The sequence below is a fragment of the Balaenoptera acutorostrata genome, chromosome 16 (genome assembly GCF_949987535.1).
Source record: "Balaenoptera acutorostrata chromosome 16, mBalAcu1.1, whole genome shotgun sequence".
NCBI lineage: Eukaryota > Metazoa > Chordata > Mammalia > Artiodactyla > Balaenopteridae > Balaenoptera > Balaenoptera acutorostrata.
This window is the reverse complement of record NC_080079.1, coordinates 28,669,615-28,697,523: the sequence shown is the minus strand read 5'-3', so window position 1 is coordinate 28,697,523 and position 27,909 is coordinate 28,669,615. Positions and strand designations below refer to the sequence as shown.

The 27,909-nt window shown below is 46.8% G+C and overlaps 2 protein-coding genes across 2 annotated transcripts in view; both read right to left on the bottom strand.

Moving 5' to 3' along the window:
• Nucleotides 1-21,849, bottom strand: part of SEC31B (SEC31 homolog B, COPII coat complex component) — a 32,697-nt gene extending 10,848 nt beyond the window's left edge. The window contains exons 1-14 of the mRNA XM_057530634.1: nt 21,322-21,849; nt 19,012-19,096; nt 16,476-16,562; nt 15,997-16,120; nt 9,922-10,117; nt 9,624-9,719; nt 8,497-8,640; nt 7,996-8,138; nt 7,041-7,140; nt 6,760-6,921; nt 6,081-6,215; nt 2,934-3,164; nt 923-997; nt 566-664 (exon numbers count right to left, since the gene is read on the bottom strand). Coding sequence (XP_057386617.1) covers nt 566-664; nt 923-997; nt 2,934-3,164; nt 6,081-6,215; nt 6,760-6,921; nt 7,041-7,140; nt 7,996-8,138; nt 8,497-8,640; nt 9,624-9,719; nt 9,922-10,117; nt 15,997-16,120; nt 16,476-16,554 — 1,584 coding nt within the window. The 5' untranslated portion in view covers nt 16,555-16,562; nt 19,012-19,096; nt 21,322-21,849. The remainder of the gene's footprint in view (nt 1-565; nt 665-922; nt 998-2,933; nt 3,165-6,080; nt 6,216-6,759; nt 6,922-7,040; nt 7,141-7,995; nt 8,139-8,496; nt 8,641-9,623; nt 9,720-9,921; nt 10,118-15,996; nt 16,121-16,475; nt 16,563-19,011; nt 19,097-21,321) is intronic.
• Nucleotides 21,850-21,976: 127 nt separating this feature from the next.
• Nucleotides 21,977-27,145, bottom strand: NDUFB8 (NADH:ubiquinone oxidoreductase subunit B8). The gene is made up of 5 exons (XM_007187344.3): nt 26,997-27,145; nt 26,603-26,729; nt 25,034-25,133; nt 24,442-24,597; nt 21,977-22,160 (listed from the first exon to the last, which is right to left on the bottom strand). The coding sequence occupies exons 1-5, from the start codon at nt 27,079-27,081 to the stop codon at nt 22,068-22,070; spliced, it is 561 nt and encodes a 186-aa protein (XP_007187406.1). The 5' UTR covers nt 27,082-27,145; the 3' UTR covers nt 21,977-22,067.
• Nucleotides 27,146-27,909: the final 764 nt, after the last annotated feature.

Below are 27,909 nucleotides of genomic sequence, written 5' to 3'. Positions count from 1 at the left end.
ACAAAACAGAAACAGACTCACAGACATAGAGAACAGACTTGTGGTTGCCAAGGAGGAGGGGGTGGGGGAGGGATGGAGTGGGAGTTTGGGATTAGCTGATGCAAACTAGTACATATAGAATGGATAAACAACAAGGTCCTACTGTATAGCACAGGGAACTATATTCAATATCCTGTAATAAACCATAATGGGAAAGAATATAAAAAAGAATGTATGTATATCTGAATCACTTTGCTATACAGCAGAAATTAACACAACATTGTAAATCAACTATATTTCAATTAAAAAAAAAAAGAAGAGTTGGCTCTTAATGGGTAAAGCTAAAAGAATAACTAGGTATGGTTTGGGAAGTGCTCTACTTCATGGTTAAAGCACAACTCTACTCCTAGCCTAAAAGCTTAGGTCTCTGTGTCTCACTCTGGTTTTAAATGAGTGAGGAGTTTGAAGACTTCCATAGAAGCTGAGCACTTACTGAGAGCAAAGCTTAGGGCTAGGAAGGGGAAGATACCCTAAAGGCAGATCTTCTATGCTACCCTAGGTTAGGCTAGCTGGGCTCCTACCGCACCTGGATGCAAAAGGCCTGTTGTCTGTTACTGTTGAGGTCAACTCCCTTGGGCTGAGGGCTCTCACCCAGCCCCAAATCACTCTTCAACCATGTGGCCACCTGCAGGGAGAGACTTATGAGCACCACTCTTCCCAGCACGAGGTCAAATAAGCATTATGCTTTCTTCCCACCTCCATACCCCACCAACTGGACTCACTAAGATCCCTGACGTATTTTCCTGGGAAAGAGACTACCTTCAGGAGGTAAAATGCTCGTATATGTATTAATGGAGCCCACGAAGAGGTATTCTGAGATGGTTTCCACTGGCAGGATTCTCTTTTCTGCATCAAGCATGTTTCTGATGTGAAAGCAGCTTACCTTCTTCTGAAGTTCATCTTTATTGTATCCTAATAGTTTTAGGAATTTCATTCTGGAGTCCTTCTCTAAGGTCACCTAAGGAACAGCAGAACACAGAAGTCTCCATTAAATGAATGTGAAAGACGCTCTCCTGCACCAGCCGGACATCTGTGCCAGTGTACCCTCAAATGTAGTTTTTTGTACTACCAGAAGTGCCCACTGAGGCCAACACCATCTCTCCCTATTTCTCCCCAGACTTGATTCCTGTTGGGGTGTGGGCAGATGTGTTAACAAACCCTTTCCCCCTTCTGCAATGAGAAGCGGACCTTCAGTTGACTTCCTAGATCTATTGCCCTGGTAACCTGAGAAGAGTAAAATGTCAGCTATGTTTCTAGGCAACACAGCTTGTGACTGGTAAATTGCATCTGGACTGGAACTATGTAAACTATACCTAACTGATGTGGACACCATGCCATGGGCTTTCCTGATAGCAAGGACTCTTGTACTAAACAGATCCCTTGCAGGGACCCTAGAAGCTATGCTTTTGGAGTTTGTACAAGAGATATTGGCTCTTGTGGGCCTGGGGCTTCCAAGCCAGGGCAGCTAGCACACCAGCCTGATGTATATCTCATCTTCTTGCACCTGGGGAGCTGAAGGGGAGAACCCTAAGCTGCCTCATGGACTGTAACAAGGACTCCCACAGAAGAGAACCACCTGATGCTCCCTGATGCTGCCCTGCTGACAAGCTGTGGTTCCCGTCCCCTGTCCTTCTGAGGAGACTGATGCCAAGTTAGCCTTCAGTAGTCTTTTGAGTCTAAACGGCTAGGTGAGAAGACTCCTAAGTGGAAGTTGCATGGATATAGTAAACGACGTCAGCTTACCCACTCAGTGTTCCAGATACTAAGGGCCAAGGCTTCCTGAAGCCCTACCCTAATGGGTTAGCTGGCCTGGGCCCTTCATTTATCCCACACTGAACCATGAATTCTTACTATGATCTTTCTCATAGTCTCTCAGGGCCCCCTTCTTCTTCTATCCTCTTCTCCTGGAAATGTTCTTCCATACTCAGCTTCAGGACCATCATGGACAGCTCTTGCGTAGCTTTTAAATCAGACTCCCCTCTGTCCTGTGGGCACCAATGTCTCCTTTGTTCAGCAGAGTAAAGGCTGAACTCCCGATTATTCCCTCTACTCTTTCTCACCCCATCATTCCTGGAGCTACTACCTGTATCCTGCTTATAACAATAGCATTATTTCTTACTATTTTCTTCCCACATCTTTTTCTAGCTTCATTCTACGGTTGATGATCTTCCTCAGATCCTTTTCTCCTTCTCAGATTCCTGGTATCGACCTTCATAAAGTTCTAGTATATCTGCAGCACAGACTCCAAGTCCTTCTCAGACCCTCCAGGACAGGCCCTGTCCTTTTTGCACTCTACTCTATAATCCCAAAGATATGACTAATCCTCTCACTGCCTGTCCAGTTATTTCTTTCTTCAGCTCTCTCCTCTCACATGCTCACTTCCTTTGACACGTAAAGCACTCAGCGTGGTGTCATAAGCAACCTGAAATTAAACTGACGCTGCAACTGAAGCCATGCCTCCAGAGCAGAGTGGGACTTGAGCCCTGAGTCCCACCACAGTGACTTGCCTTGGGTTACCTGAAACAACTCAAAGCCTTCCAGCTGATCTTCTTCCCTTCCTTTCCCTTTCTTTCTTCTCCATTCCCATCACCTTAACTGCCCTGTGGCATGGCACTGTGAAAGCCTTCACCTTGGCTCTGGTAAAGTATGCAGGACATCAGCAACAGCAGAGAAAAGGCAAATGCTACTTGTACTCCTCAGTTTCCCTAGCCATAAATGGTCTCTGAGCCTCGGGTAAAGGGTGAAGATTTTGTGCCCGGGGTGGGTGCCATGTAGGAAAAATCCTAGCGGGGTTAGGGCCTCTGTAATCTGGGCCACGTGGTGGTTGTTGACAGAGGCTGGGGTGCCCAGCTTTGGAGAAACACTTCTGGGCAGCCAGCCTTCAGGCTTCCTACCTTCAGGAACTGCCAGAGCATCTTTTCGCTTTGCGGTGATGCTTGCTGGATCTTGTTCTGACAGTAATTCAGGAGATTTCCTGATCCCAGGCCCTCCTGCAGCTCAGCTGACCGCATGAGGAATTCAGGTTCTGTGGTGACCTGACTGATGAAGACTAGGCGGAGGCAAGGCTGTGGCACCTGATGGGCAGGGGTGCTGGGGAGGCCAAAGGTAACCAGCTTCCCCCCAAACTGGTGAGGAAAAACAAGAAAGGTTAAGGCAAAAATTAACACCAAGTCAGGATCACAGGGGAAGGCTATGTATTGGTCAACCCTAGGATAGGAAAGCAATAATAAGAGAACTCCTGGGGGTAGAATAGGATCAGGAATTCAGCAGTGAATGTGCCCCCATCCCAAAACCACTCCTGCACTTTCAGCACCATCAACTTAAAACTTCAGTACGTGGTACTCATCTTTTCCTCACTTGTCCTGGTACCACCTTTCTCCCAGTCACCTGGACTAACCTCCTTGGCATTATCACAGTCTTTTTACCCACAATAGCTGAGCAACAACAAAGTCTTCCCTCTTCTTGTTCAATGTCTCCCATGCCCAGTGCTAGCATGGGTCTTTTCCTCCTCCATTCCAAGCCTTAGACTACAACCCTATCCCTGCTGCCATTCAGGAGCCTGTACTGGTTTCACAAGGCCCTGGAGAGAGCTTAAGCTCCTCTGCCTAGAGTGCACAAAATCTTTCAAAATCAGGGCCAGACCTGCCTCTCCAGCACCTCTCTCTCTGTTCATTCATGTGATCACTCCGCATCTCCAAAGTGCCCAGTTCATTCCTGCTTCTGTGCCTTCACCCACCACAACCCCACCTGAGCATCCTTCTCACCAAATGAGGCACTTTATATAAAGCACCTGGCACAAAAGCAGAGCCCAGGAAAGTTCCTTTACTCCAGCAGTTCTTCACCTGGGCTGCACATTAAAACCACCTGGGGAGCTGTCCAAAGTCACCAGGCTGTACCCCAGACAAAAAAATCAGAAGCTCTGGGGGTGGTACTGGGCATCAGTATTTTTTTAAGATCTTCAGGTTATTCCAACTGCAGCCATGCTTGACAACTACTGCTCTAGTCCCCAACCATTCACTACTACCCCCTCCTTAATGAATGTTCCCAGCCAGAATTCTTCTCCACTCTTACAGCACAAAATCTACATTACAGATTGTGCTAAACAGAACAATCTTAACTTTTGATTTGTATAATACTCGATAGTTTTACAAAGTGCTTACATATATTCTTATTTGAGTTTCATGTCAATTCACAAATACAAGCTCAGCAGGTACTACTATCCCTGTTTTACAGATAAGAACACTGAAGTCCTGAGTTAAGTGACTTGCCAAGGTTACCCAGCTGGTAAGAGACAGAGCTATGATAAGAATTCAGGCCCCTTGACCTCAGAGTTCTTCACCTCTCATGGGGTTAAAGACGGGCATCATGGAGGCGGGTGGTATTTAAGCAAGCGACCTTGAAAGGCTGCAGTAGGATTCAATGTTCAGGAGAGAAGCTGAAGGGTAAGGTACAGGTGGAGGCAGCAGAGTTGAGTTATTCATAGAACAGAAAGTAGACATATGTAACTGGTGCAGAGCGAACACATGAGAATAAGGTGGGAATAAAAACTGGAGTAGGACTTGGCCATTTCGGGGGAAGTGGAAGTTGGACAACATCGCCTGTTTTAGTGCCTTTTTTTTTTTTTAGTTCAGCAGAGAATTTTCCAGGGCAGGCAACTTTGTGCTGGATCGAGATGAGCTGGTGCAGGCCCAAACACTCACATAAGATGTGGTGCTCTGCCTCAGCCTCAACAGGTGGGTGCGTCTCAACTGGAGAGACGAGGGGTTGAAGTGCGTGTTTTGCCAGATCTACTGGCACCTACGTCCTAGGGGCATCCTGGTCCTGGAGCCCCAGCCTTGGTCATCCTACAGCAAGAGAAAGACTCTCATGGAAGCAATCTACAAGAACTATCATCGAATTCAGCTGAAGCCAGAGCAGTTCACTTCCTACCTGACATCCCCAGAGGTGGGCTCCTCCAGCTAGAAGCTTGTGGCCACACCCCACAACACCTTCAAAGACTTCCGTGTCCCATGTAACTGTTCCACAAGGCCCATCCCCCCAGCCACTAAGTGGCTTCCTGAACAGACAGTGTGAAGAAGCTGCCCGCTGCTCCAAAGGACCTGGGGGAAGAGGAAAGTATCCCAAGGTCTTTTCTTTCTGGCTCCAAAGATAGTCTCCTCCCTTGGATCTGCAGAAAAAGCCTTTCCTGTGTTGCTGCCCCAGCCTCTTCCCTACACCGCTGGCACCTAAGCAGCAAGCCCGGCTGTGCTGGAGTCACCATCATCTTCCTCTCCCCCACTCCACTGGGCTGGATGGCATGGACGGTTTGCTAACCTCTGTTCTCCTAGGGCATGGGAGGTGGTGGGTATCAAGTTCTCTAGCCTCTTCCTCCTGTTGTCCCAAGGAGAGATTCCCATTTCTCCTCGGCCCTTGTCCTAGCTGTGTCTCAGTGGACCACGGATAGATGGACTGAGGGTTAAGAGGGGAACGTTGATGGGGAGGCCTGCAGGTACTGTGAAAATCCTTCCCTCTGCTGTCCCCCACTGCGGGGGGGGTTGGGTTTGGAATGTGAGAATGGCACAATAAACTTGATGTTTAGGGCAGTGCTCCCACCCCCCCAAAAAACTGGAGGTAAATGGGGCTCTGTGTACATTTGGCCTTGAGTCTATAAGGCAATGGCGGGGGGATCAAAGTTTCGAGCAGAGGAGTAAGAGGATGAAATCTAGATTTTTTCTTCTTTCCTGCTTTGTATTCATCCTGTTCTTTTTGTGTTCTAACCATGCCTGGACTCACTACCAGTCCAGGTATGTAGATGTGGAGAAAAATCAGATGGAATCTCAGGCAGTTCTCCATAAATGAGAGTTCTAAAGCAATCAATTCCTTTTAGACAGGACTGGCACAGCAAGCAGGGTGAAGGGGTAGAGAGGGAAGCTACAGCAACTCTCTGCTTGAGCAGTAAAGTGGGACCTGATCTGAGACACAGGCAGTGAGAATAAACCTCTTACAGAACACAGCTCCATGCTGGGCACACAGTAGGCTTCACACACACACACTACACTTACAGCAAATGAAACACCTGCTGGCTTTCTCATCCATTTGGGGGGTTTTTTCAGGGGAGGTATCAATGATGCTTGGGCCACTTGCTCTGGCACCTGCAACGGTGGGAGATGCTGGACTTTGCTAAAGGAAGAAGAGATCTGAGGGCAAAAGGACACCTGCATCACCAGTATGGAGTGGTGGCTTAGCCAGGAACTCTACCTACAAACTCCATTTTGGGAGGGATCCTTGAGATACCCAATTTGGCCCACAAAGGCAGGACTCTCATATTCCAGGGGACTGGTAGTGAGGATGGGACTCCCATGCAATAAGGCTCTTGGAAACCCTACTGCATTCAATGTCTACAGTGGAGTGTGGCACAAAATGGATCTATAGGAGGCAGGGAGGAAAGACGGTTCATACTTCCAAAATAGTGAAGGGTCCTAGCATGGAGGTCCAATTTCCCCAAAATACCGCTGGGAACATCCAAGAGCAAGAGTCAAGGTAAAGGCGTCCTTTGTATTGGGCAGGAACTGACATCCTTCCGGGAAGATGGGCACTGGAGCAAAGGTTCAGCCTTCCCAAACCCAGGGCTCTGGTCTCCCAAGTCTCCAACAGTCCCCACTTCTTTCCAGGCTTATGTCCTTCCCTCTCCCGCCAAACAGAGTCCCTTCCCGCCAGCATTCTCCACCAAGCCCTTCAAACCTTGTCAGCCTGTCTCATCTGCTGGACTTCCCAGCTCCTACCCATCACAGAGTATAAACTGATCCAGCCGTCGAAGGAGGCAGCAGAGAACACTGGAGGGTCCCGAGGGCACCACTGCACGTCAAAGCACCAGCTGCTCAGTGTGGGTAGCTTATACACCACCTAATATGAGGGAACACAACCATTAAGGAAACCTTGACTTAGGTAAGGAAACCCAGAACACATAGGTGCAGCCGGGACTCCCCTACCATCCCAGCATGCCCACAGAAGGGCCAGCCTACCTCACTGCTCCCCAGGTTCCAGCACAAGATCTGGTTGTCCTTGGCACTACTGAGCAGTAGCTCAGCGTCAGCCTGACTCCATGACACTGACAGGATCCCCCTAAAAAGGAAAGGAAAGAGGAACTAACATTTGCTGAATGCCTACTGTGAGTAGGGTGCCTTATGTATCTTGGATAATCTCATCCCCCCAAAATGAGCAGTCTGACTTCATTTTACAAATGAGGAAAATGAGGCTTTGGAGGAAATCAAGGAACTTTCAGCAGTCAAGCAGCCAGAACCCAAGTCAAATCCCAGAGCCTGTGCGCTGTGCACTTTACCACTCTGCCTCCTACAGGTCACTGAAGGATGGCCTGCTTCTCTTCCCTGATTGTAGGGTAGGAATTATGAATCAACATGAATCAGGCAAGCACCCATCCCTATGGGTGCCTTTAGCCCAGGAGGGTAGTGAGGACCTAACGCTCAGGAGTCCCCAAGGGGCATGGCCCTTGAGTTAGAAAGAACAGACTATGGGGCTGCTTTCTCTGCTGTAGGCCCAAGAGCTACAGCTTCAGAGGCAGGCCTGTTCACAGAAAAGACAGGAGCCAAGGTTCTCTTATTAAGAACTCTTGAAGGAGGCAACCTAATCACCTAAAGAAATGAGTACTGTCCCCAGATCAGAGCCTGGGGACTCTCCTAGGGGGACTAAACATTGGCTCCAGTATTTCTCATGACCCTATCCCCACTCCCATCTCTGGAAGTTAGATGGAAACTCAGGCTCTTTTCCATAACCTCTGGGTCTAAAGGAATTCCTCTTGATTGGAGCTGGAACTAGAACTGGGTAACTATGTGTTCACTGGGATAGCTTTGAAGCCAGGGAGAATGTCTGGTAGCCAAAGCGAGGCATGCATTGCCTTCTATCCAGGTCATTTACGCCCCTGCCCTCCAACAAGGATGTGGATGGGGTTTGAGATGCTACCTGCTGTGACTCTCCAGCACCTTCAGGGGTGAGGAGGCAAAGCGCAAGTCCCACAGATGAATTACTGGAAGACGATCATCTTCTGAACATAGCACCAACTGGGTGGCTATGTCTGGGTGCCAGGCCAGGCCTGAGCAGTGCATCTGTGAACAAAGCAGACCCCAATGGGCAATGTAACCTGACTCTTCTGGTTATGAACCTTTTTGTCCAGCTGAAATGGGACCTCTCTGAGGGCAGGTTTTGTGTCTCTCCTATGTGACTAGGAACACCACAGCCATCGGGGAATAAGTGATGACCATAAGCAAGGAGCACCAGAAGCCTCCAGATCAGCTCAGTTTAGCTTCCCTAAGCTTTCACTCTCAAATGGAAATCTGCTATGAAGCTGAATCCACAGGTGTAACAGGCGAAAGCAGAACCCTGGCCTGGGGGAGAGCAGCTCCAACACGAGGCCTGAGAGAGACAGCAGAGCCCGAGCCTATATTCTGCCTGTATTCAACTCACCCTGTTGCTGTGATCACTGACTTTGATGATAGGTTCATTCTTCCTGAGATCCCACACGACTGCCTTGCCGCTGGGGTGAGCAGAAGACAGAATGTGTTGAACTTGACGGTTCCAAGAGAGTGCCTTGATGTCTTCTGGGGGCTGCTGAGGCAGGATGTGTGGGGGGCAGGTTGAGGACAACCTGTCACCCCTGGACCAAGAGACAGCTGCTCTTCCACTGCTCCCAACCACCCACAGAAAGGCCAAGAGTAGACATGGGGCTATCCAAACCAAGCCAGTCTCGGGAAGCTGGGAGGGGAGTTTTCCAGAGAGGATGCTTTAGGAAACTGGTGTAGAAGCTGAGAGAAGGACAGATGCACTTGGGTTTTACTCCTATCCCAAAGTGCTCCTGAGAGGATAGAGTCAAGATTTTAAAACAGCCCTCTCGTCTCTGACAAGAGAGAGAAGGAGAGGAAAGAGGTGAGGGAGGGAGGGAAATATAGACACCCAAGACCCCCCGAGAGAATGAGGCAGAGAGAAAAGCCATTGATACTTTTAGGGCACAAGGTGCTATCAAATTCATACTGAACTTACCTCACGATACTGTAAGCATAAGAAACAAAAGCGAGGAAGAAAAAGATGGGCCCAGTTACAGACTGACAAGATAGGTACACTCAGAGACAGAGACACACAAGTCCCCCAACCGCATGGGGGAACCAGATACAAAGACAACACTGATCCTCCCACAAAAAGGACAAGGGTGGATCTGGGTGTCCTACTCTTGCCCCTGGTCAGCTAAGCTCAGGGCCCAAGCTTGCCTAAGCTATACTACGACAAACAGTACGCTCACACCTTCTCTCAATGTCTTTTACTCCCCTCACCCTTCTTCATTTGCCTTCCAGAAACCCCTAGGTCAGTTAATGACCACAAGCCACCCCCAACCCATCCCCACCCGACTCCATCTCTATTATCTGGCTGGTAGGCAGCACGTTAGTCTGTGGAGCTTTAGTGCCCTCCTGTGGTGAAGACGGAAATCTCCTGTGCTCTGGCTGCCTCCAGAATTCAACGCTCCCCGGGAAAATCAGCTGCACACTCTTTTTTTTTTTTAGCTGCACACTCTTAAGCAGCAGCACCAGAAGGCTCCTCACCTGTGACTTGGATCCTGGGGTCATTGGCACACTCAGGTTATTCAAATCCCAAATGAAGATTTCAGAATCATTGGCCCCTGAGGCCAGGAGGTTGCCCTGTATGAAGGAACAGGCCTTTGGAGACACGCCTCCCCAGGAAGAGATGAGAGCAGAAAAGGGGGAAGGATACCCACATGTGGGGCTTCCACAGCCACCCCCACAACAACCCGTGAAGGGCTCAGAGTTAGAGACCACAGGTCACAAGCAAATGCTTCCCTTCAGATCTGTCGGCCGTGTCTGATTAACTGAAATGCAGTACCTGGAAAGGATTAAAGTCAAGGGCTCTGACAGCCCCCGTGTGCTTCTGTATCTGGGTAATCACAGGCTCCTTTCCCGAAGACAGGATGTGGGTCACATTGTATAGAGTAAGCATGCCATCGTCCCCGCCGCCTGCAATAACCCCGGAGCCTTCCAGAACCCCGTTGCCAAAGCTCCCCCAGATCAGCTTGTGAAACCTACAAAGAGGAGGAACTGGCATCAGCACCAACTCAGGTCCACGTCAGTAAGCAGGGAATGGGCATCTCTGTCAGCCTCCGCCATTACGCAGGCATCCCCACCCTTAGTCAGGGCCTGCCTGTCTCCCTCATTTCCCAGACGCAGAACAGAGGTCTCCTCTGCCTGGTCCTGCCCTCTGGCTGAAAAAATGTTCCATCTATGTTACACTAGAAGCCAGGAGGCCACTGCCATGGAGCTGGGGGAGGGGTGCTTTTTTTGTTTTGTTAATATTACTGGATTTAATATAAACCCAGTGATAAACACTTCAAATAAATTACTTCTTAATCCTCCCAACTCAAATAACAACTAACACTTATTTTGATAACTTCCTACGTACTAGGCACTGTTTTAAGTGCTTTACATGTATTAGCTGATCAACAACTCCATGGGGTATTAACTCCATTTTCAATTGAGGAAACGAGGCACAGAGAAGTTGCGAAACTTCTGTATATACAGTTAGTAATTTTACTTCCATTTGACATCTAGGAAGTGACAGAGTCAAGGTTCAAAGTTAGGCCCATCTTATGCCAAAGCCTGAGCTCTTAACCATCATAAAATACTGTCTTCTATTTAGAGCAAGGTCCAAACTCTTCTACACCTGAATAGAAGCAGGTTCCTTAGGCCAACAGTTGCTGTCCCCTCTTCCCTCTTAAACTGGAAGTGAGAAAAGATCTAAGGACTTTCCCATCCCATGCCTCTCCCACATGTCTAGTCCACTGGAACTACCATGTGGATTCGGTGGGCCAGCCCTAGAGACACAGTGGCACAAAGAATAAATGCACCATTTGGGAAACACTTTTCTGGCTTTCTGAGCATCTTTCACACAAGAAAGAGATGGACCCTGGACTCCCTGCACACAAGTATGGGTCCCCTGCAAAGCCCCTAGGGAAGGCATGTGAAATCCCCAAAGCCTCACAGGTGGTCTGTCCTCCATTTCACTTGGCTATCCTACTAGACAAGGATATTTCCACAGCCTTCCGAGAAGCCAGATTTCACACTGAATGATGTCATAAGATCTCTAACTGAAATTACATGTTCCCACACCCTGGGAACAATCAGCAAATAAATTGAATGGGGCGACCAGGCAGGAACCTGTTTGGCTAGTCATTAGAGCAGAGCCAACGTGTCAAAAGTGAAGAGCTGAGCACTAGTTCAGACCAGGTCAGCATCTGAACAAAAACAGCAGAGCTGAACAAACGATGGGTCTCAAGCTACTGTCAGAAAGGCTATATTTTCTAAGGTTGCGCTGACCTTAACAGGGCAGAAGAATGTGTTCCATGCTGGCTCCAGAGGCTGCCATGTCATCCAGGGGCTAGAGCTCAGCATGGACAGAGGCAAGTCAATAGGATAGCCAGAGAAGCCTCTAATAGGTCACACAGGAAGCAGAGGTAGGTATGGCCATGGAAACTCACATGGGAATGCAGTGACCTCGGTATGGTCCGAGCACATGACATACAAAATCAGAGTAAAATCAGAGTAAAAAGTACCACATGGGAGTCACCAAAGGGTCGGAGAAGAGAGCCCAGTTACTTTAGAGTGGCTGAAATGCAGAATACGGGGTGTGACAAAATGATTTTTCTTTGTGTAAGCATGCAGAAAGTACATTCCTATTGTTAACACTTCACTAGTAAGGGTGAAACTGGAGCCCGAATAGCTGTGATAGACAACACCTGGGAGAGGGGGAACACCTGGGACGAGTCAGGCAAGGAAGGAGACTTGATCAATCATCTCTGCCCTGCAAATGGACAGCCGTGTGTGTGTGTGTGTGTGTGTGTGTAGACAAAGAGAGAGCACACAAGCATGTGAGCAAATGTGACAAAACATTAACAACTGATGAGTCTAAATGAAGGTATATGATTGTTCATTGTACTATTGTGCAACTTTTCTGTGTTTGAATATTTTAAAAATAAAAAGTTATAAAACAAAAAAGATGGCCTTTGGCCTGCAAATAGGAACTAAGAGATTTAAGTAGAAGGTATAGGGAGACGAGTTTGTATAGGAAGGTGGGAACTTTGAAAACATGAGAATACAGGTGGAATTCTCTGCTAAAGAGCTTCTCAGGATAATGATGGCAATGATGGAGACCATGTGGCATCACAGAATGAGGGGTGGTGCCTAAAGAAAATACAGGTTCCTTGATTCCCACCCAGACCTTGTGAAGCAGAATTTCCAGAGACAGGCCCTCAGAATCTACATTTCTAATAAGAGCCCCCCAGGTGATTCTAATAAGCTGCCAAGGTTGAGAACCTCTGTACTAGATACATCAGACTGCACACCAGCTTAGAACAATGGGAAGAAGTTGAATGCATAAAGATAGAACCAGCCCCAACAATCAACTCATGGCTATGCTCCTGGCAAAAAGAGAAAGACAAGGCTGGAGAGAATAAACTGAGACCTGTGAGATCAGAACATCACACCAGCTAAGCTCATCTGAGGCCAAGCTTCAGCTACCTTAGGATTAGGAATATGTGCTGTATAAATTCTTGCTCCCATGATTTCTGTACTTCTTTGTTTTGGATTTTGATTTTATTTGCTTAGTGAAGTTCCTTATGAAAAATCCCAACCTCATGTTAGTGGATTAAAGAGAAAATGAGTTTGTCCACACCCTGGCCAAAATAACTGAGGAAATCCAAGTTTCCTTAAAAGTCAGAGAGATGAGGGCAGTGCTCCAAACTGGAAAATAAAGACACTGGGGTGGAGCGATGGCTGTCTGAGAGGAGAACTACTTTTCTGAATGCCTAGTATGCAGCAGGCTACTATGTGCCAACTATGTTACTCAAATTTACAGTAGAGAAAACAGGGTCAGAGAAGTTAAATAATGTGTCTGATAGGACAGTAGATGGCAAAGCTGGGATTTGAACCCAAGTCTGTCCAACAACAAAGCCCATGCTCTCTCTCCTCTGTGATCTTGATGTCTCTAGAGAGGAGGCAAATCTTAGAAACAAGAAAACTAGGAGTAGTACCAAAACAATCTTTTACTACTTAGTGTTGTCCCTTACAAAGGCACCGAAAGAGGGGTCACAGTGCTCCCCAAGTAGCTAGAACTGAGATAAAGGTATTGGAAGATAGATCACCTACTTTCTCCATGTTACTAGAGGATGGGTCAGACATAGGTTACAGAGGCCACTCAGAGATCTGGAACCTCAGTGTAGACAGAGGTAGAGTGCGGCAAATCACCCACTGACCCCTGAACTCATTCAGCCATAGCAGCTATGTCCTCAACTCAAAAGTCAATACATAAACAATGTATTATCCTCCCAGAAAGCTTTCTTCTTGAGTGAGATTCATCTAACAAACCAAACATCACTTGCTTCAGTGCACATGCTAATCCATATTGATTCTGATTTATCCACACACTCTCTTCACTCTATTTATAGCTTAAGGCTGTTCCTTATCTACACCCATACCAGTGTTTCAGAACATTTCTCTTTCAGTCAGGTATTTCTAAATAGATAATATTTCTCTGATACATCACGGGTTGAGGATAAGAGGATCTTCAGGATTCAAATGTGGTTGAGGCATGGGTCTGGTAAAAAGGGCAGGCAATGGAAGGGGGAAGACTTTGAAGAGTATGTTTAGTTAATAATAAAGAGATACAGAGAGGCGTTTCTTAAAAAAAAAGGAAAAAAGGAAGGAGACTAAGCTAGAAAAAGGGAAGGAGAGATTGAAGATAAGACTTAAATTTGGAGTTCAGTAGGTTCTTAGAAGTCATCTTGTACAACCTCTTCTTTACATATAAGTGAGGAAACCTAAGATCACTGATGGAATTCAATGTGCCCAAAGTCACATAGTTTTAGCCAAGGTAGCAACCCAACACAACTGTGCTTTCCATTAAACTAAGCAGAAGATGATACAGAAAAGAGGAAAGCATAAAGCAAAGGATGGGTTGCCCTTTGTCTACCCTGATCATCTTGGTCAATTGTCTGTGATGCTGACTTTTGAGTAAGTGACCTAACCCAGGCTGGAACGGAAAGAAGTGGGTGTCTTAAACCCTGGAGGGTCTAAGATGATTTCTTCAGAAAGGCCCCAACCGAACTGTGTCAAAGGTAATCCCTTAGGTCTTTGAGAATGAGAATCAATCTTTAGACACAATTATAGAGGTGGAAAAAGGAAGCTAACTGTACCATTTGTTTTGGTTGTAGTCCCCAAATTCCTGCAGGGTAGAGCAGGGTGTGAGGTGATGCTTCATGATTCCTGAATAAAGTACCAACATTTCAAAAAGGGTCCCTTCAACCTAGCTGGCTGCCAAACAAACAGATTGTTACACTTGAAAAGCTCTTAAGGCACTAAGACTAACTGAAGACTAACTAACTGAACTGGTGGACATGAATGCTTCGTTTGGTAATCCAGAAGTTTCTAATATCACTCATTTATTCCACAGATATTTTTTAACCACCCAATGACAGGCACTGTTCTAGATGCTAAAGATATAGCAGTGAATAAAACAGACAAAAATCTCTGCCTACATGGATCTCAGGATTCAGTTTCAAGGTTTCTTAAGCAATTACATTGCCTCTTTCTTAGGAACTCCTAGCCCTAAGGAGCCACTACTGTGCTGAAGCTGCTGCTTGGCTGGTCAAAGAAAAGAGTTCTTGCGCTCACTGCCCCTTTTCTTATCTTCAGGAGTATAAACATTATTAAATTAGCTCACCCCTTTCAGCAGCCCTTTCCGAAATGCTTGCTTAGAGGTTAAGAATATCTCATCACTACTGGTAAACCCGCCAAGGCCTGCTCTTCAAAAGGTAAAGGTACTGGAAATACAAAGAAATGTTAAAAACTGCAAAATAAGGGATACTGTAACAAAGTGATATAGGAGCTCAAGAAAAGGAGAACAAAAACTAACTTTCATTATTAGGTTAAACCATGAAAAGAAAGAAGAGGGTACTTCTGTCTAAATATCTTAATCTAATCACTCAGATGGACCAAAGAATGCACAAGAAGATGGAGAGTTGCATTCTAGACCAGCAATCTCTAAAGTGGGATGGGCAAGATAATCCTCTGGGCTGTAAGAAAAAGATTTATATTTTTAATATTAAAAAGTAGTACAGTAATACATGTATATTATCTATACTGAATATATACTTGAATACAGTGAATATTCACATTTTTCCTGATTGTACAAAAATTTAGAGATCATTGATTCAGACTGTAAGCCTTATCTTTACACAACCTGTAAAAGAACAGTTGAATAATAGAAAGAAGGTAGGTTTTGGAGTAAGACAGGCCTAGACTTAAATCCTAGCTTCTCAGAGTTTTGGTTCTCTCCTATGTAAAATGGGAATAATGGTATTTATTGGTTAGGCTCATTTTGAGGAATGAATAAGATATTATACAGAGCCCCTAGCATAATGCCTGGCATGTATACATGTGCTTGGTGAGTGCTAGTACCCAGCCCTGTAAGCCTGCCAGAGCCATGAAATCCATGAGTGCCCAATTGGTGCCTGACAGCAATGAGGAGAGGATCATTCTTTCGCCTCCCACTGGCAGACAAGGAAATATTGTGTAAGGCTGTTATCTTCACAAGAGCCAAGGGAGGAAGGAGCCAATTCCTCTGCGTTCAGAGACAGATCAGGTACTCGTGGGTCCAGGCTTCTGTGAGGCGTCTCTATCACATGATTCTGCATGACGCTGCTGCTGCTGACCACAAAGGTTGGAGTGGGTGTTTTCAAAATCCTCTTGCAAAATAAACCCAGAGTTAACTTCTCTCCTACTTAAAAATCATTCTCCCCTCACTTGTCTCCTCATGAGCCCTGAGAAGCACATACTACTCCCGGGATTCCCCATCAGGGTCTACATCAGGATCTGCCCTGCATACCCATCAAAAGTTCAGACATAGTACCTGCTGGAGGCAGACAGGACTCCCTTGCGTTTCAAGTCCAGAGAGGGGTCCCTGAAATCAACCTCAAAGATTTCCAATGTGCCATCTGTACTAAAGGAGGCATCTAGCTGCTGGGCAGATGTTCCTAGGCACAAGAAAAGTCAGGAAGAGGCAGCATATGAGCAACAATATATGCATGGATTTGGGGTATAAATGGTTAAGCAGTAGAGAAGAGGAGAACAGGAGAGGACTGGATATACCCTTTTTCAAATGGTAGCTCCAAAGAAAGCAAGAAAGCATGAGGTGCTTAGTCTTAAGCCAGAGTCCAAGGTTGCCCCCAGGTACCCAAAACTCCTAACATCCCTTTGCATATGCTGCTAGCCAACCCCAGATTTCCATGACTCTAAAACTTTCTCTGAAGCACAATAAAGAACCCTGGATACTAAGTTTCCCTTCAACCTATGTACTCCAGTGGATCCTCATCCACAGTATCACCATACCTGTGGCCAGATACACAGGGTACTGGCTAGCTGGGCTCCACACTTGTACGGCTGGCCGCTCAAGTTCCTTCAGCTTCATGGTCTGTCCTGTAGGTGGCAGAAAAGTGACATGGCCCTCAGCCTACTGAAAATAGAAACCAGCAAGCTTAAGGGCCAGATCAAGGGAACACCTGTGGACATGAGAGCTTGTTTCTCTCTCTCCACCATAGAATGGGGCATTTGGGGGCAACACAGGGTAAAAAATACATGACCGTTTGCAGATCTGTAAAGACAGTTCATTTTCCCAGTTACTGAAATCTAATGCTTTAAACCCTAAAAGATATTCAAACACACTGGTTGCCACAGGCCCAAGGGTGATGATAACCATCAAACCAAATAATCTCTCAGTGACCCTATCCAATCCCTTGGTTTTAAACATCATCCATATGTCGATGACTCCCAAATTTATATCGGCAACACAAATCTCTCCTCTGAGCTACAAGTTCTTATATACAACTGCTAATCAAATATTTCCATTTGGATATAGTAAAGATACCTAAAAGTTAGTCTGTCTAAAATAGAATTCTCTATTCCACCATCTCGCCCACCCATCTGTTCTTCCTTCAGTTTTCTTCATTTCAGCAAATGGTACCACCACCCAGCCAACTGATTAACCCCTAAACCTGAAAATCACCCTAGATCCCTCCTTCTCCCTTATTCCCTTCTAATCCATCATTAAGTCTTCCAAATTTTGCCTCCAAAATATATCTTAATCGGTCTATTTTTCTCCATCTTCACCACTGCTCTATTTGAAGATACTATCATCTATCACCTAGATTACTGGTCTTCTCCCTGCTACTCATCCCTGTCACCCAATTTATTCTCTGCATAGCAGCAGGAGTAAACTTTTAAAATCAAAAATTGGATTTTGGGGCTTCCCTGGTGGCGCAGTGGGTGAGAATCTGCCTGCTAATGAGGGAACACGGGTTCGAGCCCTGGTCTGGGAAGATCCCACATGCCGCGGAGCGGCTAGGCCCGTGGGCCACAACTACTGCGCATCTGGAGCCTGTGCTCCGCAACAAGAGAGACCACGATAGTGAGAGGCCCGCGCACCGCGATGAAGAGTGGCCCCCGCTTGCCGCAACTAGAGAAAGCCCTCGCACAGAAACGAAGACCCAACACAGCCATAAATAAATAAATAAATAAATAAAACCCAAAGTTAAAAAAAAAAGTTAACACTGAACTTGATGGAGTAAACTTGGGACCCACTGTGACCTCCTTGAGCAAGCCACAGCCAGGTTAGTCTTGACCTACCAAAACAAAAGTTTTATTACTTAATAATCTCAAATGTACTCTCCAGCTTGAAGAAAGTTTAAGGCTGCCAACTCAGCCAAGATTTCCCGGGGGCCTCTAAACACTTGAGGAATATTCGGACAAGATCGCACATCATACTACATGGTCACCAGTGCCACCTGCTGGTCAACACCATTTTCACGTTTCTGGAGAAAGGTCTCTTAAGCGGGAGCTGCAATTAGCCGTGTGCACTTGACGTCCATATCTCATTTAATTCTCACAATGGTTCTGGGCGGCCAGTACTGATACTATCCGCATTTTACAGAGAAGAAAACTGGCTAGGCCAAGCTGTGCACCCCAACAGCCTCCAGAGCCCAGTGCTTTTAACTATTATACCAGTCTAAACTAAACTCCATGAAGTGTTTAAACCCCAGCCTACAAATTGGGAAGATGGGCTTTTAATCCACTTTGTTCAAAGACATCTGTTCACAAAAAAGGTCCCCGCTGCGGTCAGAATGCCGGGGGCCGGAGGCGTTAAAAGTGGGAGAGCTATGACCACTCAACCAAGAGCTGGACACGCTCGTGCAGTGAAAGAGGACGCCAGCTACCCTTGGCTGTCCACTCGCTCCGGAGGATGGTCGGCCTCCCCCGCGGCGCGCCGGCGTCAGCACTGACAGGCCTTCCCGCCCAGGCCAGACGCAGAGACCCGTTGCCGACATTGGGCCCAAGCCAGGTCAGGGCCCAAGGCTGATGCGGGAGGCGCCAGGGCAGCGCTGGAGAGAGGCCGTCCTCGGGCTGAGGCACCCGGGCGCGGCAGGGAGAGCGAGCCGGGTGCAGGCCGAGAGCAGGGCAGGCGTCGTGGGGTCCCCTGAGAGGCACACCGGCAGGAGCCCCGGGAGCGGGGCGGGCCGGAGTCCCAGCGGAGGGCGAGCGCGCCCCGGCACCCTCCCGAGAGAGGGGCGGCGCTCGGGGTCCCCGGCACGGCCTCCCCTCTCAGCGGCCCCGTACAGGCGGGAAAAACCAACCTGCGCGGAGAGCCCAGGCTAGGGGTCTGGCGCGGCGTAGCTGGAGCCTGAGCCGGTCTTCTCTCAGGGCTTTGGAGCTCAGGGGGGCGCTGTGGACGGCGGCTGCGGAGGGCCAAAAGTAGTCCTGGCCCGCAGGTCCCACCTCCCACACGCGCCGCCAGGCGCCGGGCCCAGCACCCGGCTGACCCACGGAGAACGTTCCCTAATAGGATTATAGCTTTTAATCGGGCCTCCCTCACCTGTCCTGTGATTGCGCAGTGGGTCAGATCCCGCGACCAGTAAGTTCTGGTCTATTCAATTTGAGTCAGGCTCCGCGGGCAGCCTCTGAAAAGGGAAAATAACTCATTATTTACTTATTGAAGCGGAGAAGACCCGGCCCTATCTCCAGGAGCTCTCAGTGGAATCCACTTAGTTGAAAAGGTAAAAAGCAATCTAGGCCATAAATGGCGGTGAGTGACTTTCATGCAGCCCAGCAACAACTGGTGCCCCCAACCGTTGGTTGAACTAATTAAAAGCTATAGATGGGCGGGGGGCGAGGTACCAGGGGCTTCCTGGAAGGTTTCAGGGACGAGACAGGTGTCATACGTTGGGGCTTCAAGAAGATAGGTGAACTCCCAGCTAGGAGGAAGGGGCCCAACCGGCTAATAGCGCCCTGGTGTTTCCCATACCAAGAATGAAAGGGACTACAGTTGGGGGAGTGGGCTGGATTCAGATTGTGGAATACCAATTCAACAATGCAGGTAATTGGGAGTTACTGAAAATTATGGGCAGATATGCAATAAGATTATATCAGACTAGCAATATGGATCACCATGCAGAGAACAGAGCTGGAGGCAGGGAATCAAATTAGGAGACTAATAGAACAATCCAGGTACCAGGTGATGAAAGCCTGGATTAACATAGTGGCAATGATTGTAAAAGAAAGCTGGATAGGCTCTTGTGACTGATAAAAAGTTGGAGGGGGGGTGATCATATATTTTTTTTATATTGATTGAGGGAATTATGGCATTTCCAAATAAAATGTTCTGTAGGCAGCTGAAGATCTTAGACCTAAGTTATTTGATTTAAATTTTTAATTTAATGCATGAATTCTACCACCATATTCCAGCCTGATATACCCCCAAAAATGGTGAGCTGGTTATCTTATGACTTATGACGTGGTCCCAAGTCATTGTGACACAGCTCTAGATTTCCTTTTCACGTGGACATGGGAGTTTTGAACTCAGGACAGAAAAGAATTTAGGGCATTGGTGGTGCCTGCCCACTCTATGTACTAAGTATTTCTTGAACTTCTTAGCACAACAGTGGATGAGAAACAGGGTTGAAAACTGAACCTCAGGCAACACCTCGAAGTAGGGAATGAGGCCAAGGTGTCACTGGAGTGCTCTGAAAGAAATCTGAACCAAAGGCATAAGGTCACAGTTTCAAGTAGGACATGATTTAAAAAAAAAAAAAGTTAAATAAGTGCACCCTTCTCTCAACCCAGACACCTTAGAAATTCTTTTCACCTCGTTTTACAAATGCCAGTCTCCTCTTCTAGGTAACTTCTTGAAGGCAATTATTTTCTTGTTCAACTTTATATCCCTAGGACCTATCAGTGTCTGATATATATTAGGCAGACAGACATTTGTTAAATGATTATCAAATGCTCTAAAGGACAGAGAATGAAAACATATAAAAAGCAGTGGAGACCTTCAAAGAGAGGCATTTCAGAAGAAGTACCCACTCCCTGATCTCATAAAGGTCTTTCACTGCCTGAATACCACTAAAGGACCCCTTATAGTAGCATGAATGGACTTGCTTCTACAGATCATGTTGAATGTATGCTTTCTTATGAGACAGGTTTTCAGGCAATATCATTGTAATTTAAGAAAATGTCCCTAAAGGGAAGAACATAAATTGGTTCTCTTTAAAACAGATGCATTGAAATAGACCCTCAGGGCTTCCCTGGTGGCCCAGTGGTTAAGAATCAGCCTGCCAATGCAGGGGACACGGGTTTCAGCCCTGGTCTGGGAAGATCCCACATGCTGCAGAGCAACTAAGCCCGTGCGCCACAACTACTGAGCCTGCGCTCTAGAGCCCGCGAGCCACAACTACTGCGCCCACATGCCACAACTACTGAAGCCTGCCCGCCTAGAGCCCGTGCTCCGCAACAGAAGCCACCACAATGAGAAGCCCACGCACCACAACAAAGAGTAGCCCCCACTCACCAGAACCAGAGAAAGCCCGCACACAGCAACGAAGACCCGACACAGCCAAAAATAAATAAATAAATTAATTAAAAAAAAAAAAAAAACAGACCCTCAGAAACATGGTTTTTCTCTTTCTAAGGCTATTATAGGAGCTTGGATGAATCATTAAGGTAGTGAAAGCCATGTATAGGTTCAGTAATAAGTCAATGACTATCCTCTAATTAATAAACATAGATAATGTCAATTTATCAATTTATAAGAGTCTAGGATTCAGAAGTTGCTTTGGAATAAATACATATTTTCTTTTTTTTAATTGAAGTATAATTGATTTACAATGTGTTTTTAATAAATACATACTTTAAAAAAAGTTAATTATTTTTGGCTGCGCTGGGTCTTTGTTGCTGCGCACGGGCTTTCTCTAGTTGCGGCGAGCGGGGGCTACTCTTCGTCGCGGTGTGCGGGCTTCTCATCACGGTGGCTTCTCTTGTTGCAGAGCATGGGCTCTAGGTGCATCGGCTTCCGTAGTTGTGGCACACGGTCTCAGTAGTTGTGGCGCACAGGCTTAGTTGCTCCGTGGTATGTGGGATCTTCCCGGACCAGGGCTCAAACCTGTGTCCCACGCATTGGCAGGCGGATTCTTAACCACTGCGCCACCAAGGAAGTCCCAAATACATATTCTTATAAGAGATATAAGATTAGAGGCAATCACAGCCCTAGGCCAGTCCCAAAACACCTATTTATCCTATAATATACTTGAAACATGTTAGAATATTGTTTTTTAGCTAACCACTTACTATTAAAAAGGTTTTTTATGGGAAATAAATCTTGCTCCAACTTGAGAAGTCAGGAACGTATCTTCCTTCTTCCGCAACCCTGTAGGTGGGGAAAGGAGCTACCCTTACCACCTGCTGTAAAACTGGAACCCTCAACTACTTTTCCCAGTGAAATTAGCAAATCAACATCTTCTTGTGCTTAAGCAGTGGCTATTCCTGGGGAAATGAGGCACAGATACCACAGTACTAAGTTTTATTAGCGATTTCATTAAGGTAAAATCTCTAGGGTTGAGGGAGTCAGTTAGGGGGCACAAAGCCCACGAAGCCTCCTCAGATCTCATAGTGAACCACCGGCTCAGGTTCTTTGTTGGGATCGCCACCTCGTTCCAGGTACAGATTATTGTAAGGATACTGCTTTGGTCCCTAAGAAAAAAACACAGGTCAGCAAGAACAACATATATCTATGTAGCCAATACCTGGCTACACCCCGCTCTGAGTGAAGAATCACACACAGTAAATGGGTACACGGTAGGCTTTGGTCAGACCCAGCTGGGCTAGAACAGCAGGGACAGCACTCCTCTTCCCCGCTCAGCCCAAGGCAGAGAGAAAGCCTAGATTGTAAGAGAAGTGGTGCCTACACTGTGTGTGTGTGAGTGAGAGTGAGAGAGAGAGGGAGGGAGGGAGAGGGAGAAAGGAGAAAGAGAGAGGGAGAAAGGGAGAGTGTGAGGGAGAGCTTTCTAAATGAGACGATGCATCCATCCATCCCACTCTCTCTCAGGGTCGAGACAGACTCAATCTCCTTTTAAGTCACTCAGCCTCTAATGGTTCCACCACTAAAGTGGCCTAGCAAATGAGGCGTGCAGGAGCAGCAGTGGGGGAAAGCACAGAGGAGACATGGCTCGGACGTGCTTTAGGGGCTGCTGGCTTTACCAACAAACAGCTGTCAGAGAACACCGCTCAAGGGGAGGAGAAAAGGGTGATGTGCTTACAGAACTGAAAAATGGAAGAGCCACACTGTGTTTCTTGCTCTCCTGAAGTGAAGTTAGCGCTCACACCAGCCCTATGTGCACTCTCCAGCCTGGGGCCCCTGGGGCTCAGTAGGAAGGCTTGTGTCAGTGCACACAGACACACACGCTACTTTTAGGACATTGATTATCTCAGCACAGGTAGCACTGTGCAGCCAACTGCAAACAGCAGCCTCCTGCTTTCAGTTCCTTTCCTCACAATCTACCCTGTAGACTACTCCCAAATTAATCTTCCTAAAAACCTAGGCTTCATTATGGCATTCTTCTGTTCAGAAACCCAACATGGCTCCCTGCTGCCTAAAGGCAGACCAAGTCATCCCTGTATCCCCAACCCTTAGCACCTTCTGTACCTGGTGCGTGATAGGGGCTTCATAAATATTTACTGAATTAGTGCATCACTATATCATCAAGTCCAGATCCCTTAGCCATGCAGTAAAAGGTGCCCAACCTAACTGATCAAACTCACTTCACAATATTTTTTTTAACACAGCAGTTTTGACACCTGATTTCCCAGGACATCAGAATTACCTGGGAACTTGTTAAATATTGATTCTAGAACCCCATTCTGAAATTACTGAATTAGGCTCTCCAGGAAGTGGGGCTCAGCAATCTGAATTTTAATAGCTCTCCAGGTAACCAATGCAGCTGGTTATCTAGGAACTATTTATAAGCCTATTCCACTCCAGCTAACTCACTGTCCTCTTCCTTCATTCTATTTTCTCTCGCCCCAAATGTTCTCAACTTCTCCCCACCATCTAAAATATATGTATTTTAGCATCTAGCATAATCCTTCTTAACAGCACCTGATACCCCCAGCATACACATTCACTACACACATATATACACAAAAACTGTGCCAAATTCCTATATATATGTTCCAATGTTGCTCATGTCATGTATCTAAATTTTCTTCTTATCCAAATTAAACGTCCTTAAAGCTAGACAGTATATTTTCTTTCTTTTTTAAAATTTACGTATAGTTGATTTACATTGTTTGTTAATTTCTGCTGTACAGCAAAGTGATTCAGTTATACATATATATACATTCTTTTTCATATTCTTTTCAATTATGGTTTATCACAGGATATTGAATATAGTTCCCTGTGCTATACAGTAGGACCTTGTTGTTTATCCATTCTATTTATACTAGTTTGCATCTGCTAATCCCAAACTCCCAATCCATCCCTCCCCTACACCCCTTAGCAACCACAAGTCTGTTCTCTACAGACAGTATATTTTCTATGTCCTTTACATTCTCTAAAATCTAACTGTCCATGCTTGCAGTAAACATTTAATTGCTTCCAGTACCCTATAGGAAGTGCCCTTCACACCAACAAAGGATAAGCTTTCAACTCGAGATTCCTTGACTCTACCTTAAAAGATCACTTGCTGAAATATTATTGGTAAGTACAGTTCCCCAAATGGCAACTCTAAAGACTAGCTGGCTTCTCCATTCTCATTCCTCACCTAGTACTACAGTTTCTTCTCACTCAGACTGATCCAAGATGCAGGCAGGAGCAATGCTCTGGTACTTGTACCAGGCCAGTGGGTAAGACCCTCTATAGGCCTTACCAGGAAGTCAAGCTTGGTACTGGCTGGATCCCTACTCCAGAGACTTCATTCCCTCAGGAAACAAGGCTAAGTAAGTGTGGCTGAGGGAGCACTTCTCAGATACTCACCACAGGCTGGTAGGTGGGGTAAGTCTCTCCCACCCAAAACATGAACAGCATGAAGGCCACGAAACCGAAGAGGTGCTTACACATGAGATTCCAAGAAACAGGAGTGGGGGACGTGTCCACACGGTTCCTGATATACATGTCTAGGTCCCAGTGCATCTGAGACAAAAAGGCAGATCACTGTCACATACTGCTCTTCCTGCAAAAGGCATGCAGTCCAGAGTGATTAGAACCTCACAGAAGGCTTGAAAGGCATTCTACTGCCCTGGGCAATATTCTGAGAGCCACATCTGAGATATTGTAGCCCACAGGACTGGATGCTGGCTTATGTCTAGGTTCTGCTGACCAGAGACAGCTCAGTCATAGAAGTTCACAACTCTTACAATACAGAGCTTTGACTCTTACAATACAGAGCTTTGATTACTCCCAGACATCCCGTTCCACACAACACACAGGGAACATCAGATCTCAGATTGCTGGACCTCGCTTCCTTGGGCAGAAAAACTTTAGTGTTACTTGGGCAGAAAAGTGCCATTTGAGCTACAGAAGACATAGGGAAAAGGAAGGAAGGTCAAATGGGATATGGTTCTCTCACCGGTTCACCCCAGTTCAACCGCAGGTCTGGGTGGTCCCAGTCATACCATGGATCCCTCTCCTGCTGTGAGCGGTCAGGGAGCTTCGGGTAGTCACCATACCTAAGAGACAGCAAGAACTTCTGGACAGGGCTCTGAGCAGCCTCACTCAGACAATTCACAGACTCCTCATCTCAGAGATGAGAAACCAAGTGACAGAGATAACTGCCTCCCCTAAGGACAGAGGAACTGACCTTCAAATCAAGATCTCAATTTTCTCCCTGAGGTGTACATATTGAGAAATGCTGAGTTAAAGGGCCACTGGTAAATATCCCAAATTTCCCCCCAAAAAGACTGTGCCAGTTTACATTCGTGCAAACGGTATAAAAGAGATCCATTTCCCTGAATGCCTTCCAATACCAAATTTAAAAATGTTATTTGATAAGTGAAAAAAAATCTCAATTTTTACTCACTAAGCACAGAATAACCAAAGAAGTCCAAATTGTCATTAAAAATTTATGTCAAACTCTGAAACATTTTAACATATGTAAGCTTTTCTTATCTTCTTTCAACAGAAAGAAGAAAAGTCATGCAATGTTATAATGTTAGTGCTGGAAGGGAATTTAACAATCACTCTGTTTCCCCCATTAGACAGAAAAAGAAACTGAAGTTCAGAGTCTGAAACTAAGATCGCCCAGTTAATTGGAATAAAAACAAAAGGGTACATATTAGAAAAGCACTTTTCATAGCAACTGTGTTTCTCAACCACATAGTTGACATACATCTCCAAGTCTCAAACACCTCATGGGTCTTCTTGATAAGCTGGAATTTTCCCCAACAAAACCAGGTTCAAGTTATACAGACTGCTACCGAGGCTGCTCTTGTCCACAACACAATAAAAGACATAGGAAATGATGACAACTAGACATGTGTCACAGAAAGTGATTGGAAAACAACAAGACGAATAGGAGCTGCTGAAACCGTGGCTGAAAGAGTGATGCTAGGACAGAAAATGAGGGTGATGGTAATCAACTCAGACAATTAACCACAGGGATGTTACGGGGGTGCGGGGGCAAAACCATCAACTGGGGTAAGGGAGTTGGCTATTTAATCTGCTTTAAAGTTGCTACGACTTCCACAGCGCTAACTGCAAAATATTTCTTAAAAGAGAGATATACATGTAAATATAGAGTACTCTATCTACAAATAAGGTTCTCATGACAGGAATCCAGCTCTAGCCTGGTCACGTGCCTGGATGACAGCACCTGAGCCCAGCAGATGCTCAATCTAAATGAATCCTTGCGCTCTGGATGGAGCCAAAGAAGGTTCCTGCTATTCAGGGGTCCTCAAGGGAGCTATTAAAACCTCAGCTTCCTCATTTGAGGAAACAGCCTGAGCCAAGGAGAAAATTGAAGTCCCCTCGGCTGCAGCTGCTCACCCATCCCCTCCCACCTCCCTCCACGGAGAAAAGTGTCCACACCGTTGACTCTGAAGGGTCACTAAAAGGTTCGGGGAAAAGGGTCAGAGTAGAGCTACCCAACCCAGCCGAACTTCTCCCATCACTACCCAGGTGCGAGCAGACCCTATCTCACCCCATGCCATCATCTGGGTACGGCTCGTAGTCTTCCACCCGCATATTATACTTCTTGGCGGCGGCAGCCCGTTCTTCTGGGGTCCTGGGATAGGGTCCCGGGAGCATGTCCTTGGTAATGTGGGAGGCTGGAGAGCAGATGAGGGCACGTCAGAAGCGACCCCATTCCTCCTGCCAGTCTGAAGGCTGCAGGTGGCTGCGGTGGCTGCAGAGACCGGAGCCCGAGGCTTCGAGGGACCAGCAGACCCTCCACCTGTTTTTCTGAATACACCAATTCCACCTCCGCCCTTGCCCGGACTCGGCCGCCGCGGTATCCACAATACCCACCCTCCGTCCGACGCACCAAACCTCAGGCACCCCCCTCCCACACTGAGGCCTCGCCCGTTCTCGCGGACCTGTCCGTGCACCCATGGGCACCACGTTTCGGGATGCCCTTTGCAGCCATCGGACTCCCAGGACCCCCGCCCTGGCCGCCGCCATCTTCACCTTCTTCTTATTTCACCCCGCACATGCGCAAAGACCTTGTCACGGCGGCTGAGCCGGGCCAAACGCGACAAGGGAGAAAAGTCTTAAAGGTTCAATAAGGGCGGGGCTTAAACGGTGCTAGGAAGCCAGAGGGAAGATGAGCGGTTGGATAGAGGCAGAGAGGGAAAGCGGGGAGAGAAAAACAAGCAGGTCACTGCTTTGACATTTCAGATTGTTATGTCCCTTTTCTACCTCAGCTGACGTAGACGCATCCAGGGATAACGGGCACTCAGAACCTGAGCAACTCAGGTGGACAGCTGACCCACCTACCCCAGGACCGGTACAAGTAAAAGGAGCCTGTCAATCTCTTTTCTGACTGCTTGCCTTTTTCCTCTCCTTCACTGGCAGTTTCTCCTTCCATCCCCAAACGTGATCATTCTTCAAATTCAGCCCTTGGTCTTGTTTGTTCTTGTTTTGTTTTCGAAATTAGTTATCTCCTTCAGTTAGATGCACGGTGCAACACACAAATTGGCCCCGAACTGGTTCTTTTTTGTTGTTGTTTTATTTTGGCTGCGCGGCTTGCGGGATCCCAGTTCCTCGACCAGGGACTGAATCCGCGCCCTTGGCGGTGAAAGCGCTGAGTCCCAACCACTGGACCACCAGGGAATTCCCCCAAACTGGTTCTTCAGTTTCAGTCTCGTGTTTATATCCGAATGTCCCAGTCACCTCAACCCAACAAATGTAAAACCAATCCTATCATCTGAACCCACCTCAGATTTGCTAGAATTCGCTCAGATTTACTAGGACTTGGATAAATACATTTCAAGCCGAACCACAATTAGC

Coding starts and splice junctions, on each gene's coding strand:
- NDUFB8 (XM_007187344.3), bottom strand. CDS start 27,081: ATGGCGGCGGCCAGGGCGGGGGTCCTGGGAGTCCGATGGCTGCAAAGG. Junction 26,730..26,996: donor GCCCATGGGTGCACGGACAG/GTCCGCGAGAAC, acceptor TCTGCTCTCCAG/CCTCCCACATTACCAAGGAC. Junction 24,598..25,033: donor GGTTGAACTGGGGTGAACCG/GTGAGAGAACCA, acceptor TTTTTGTCTCAG/ATGCACTGGGACCTAGACAT.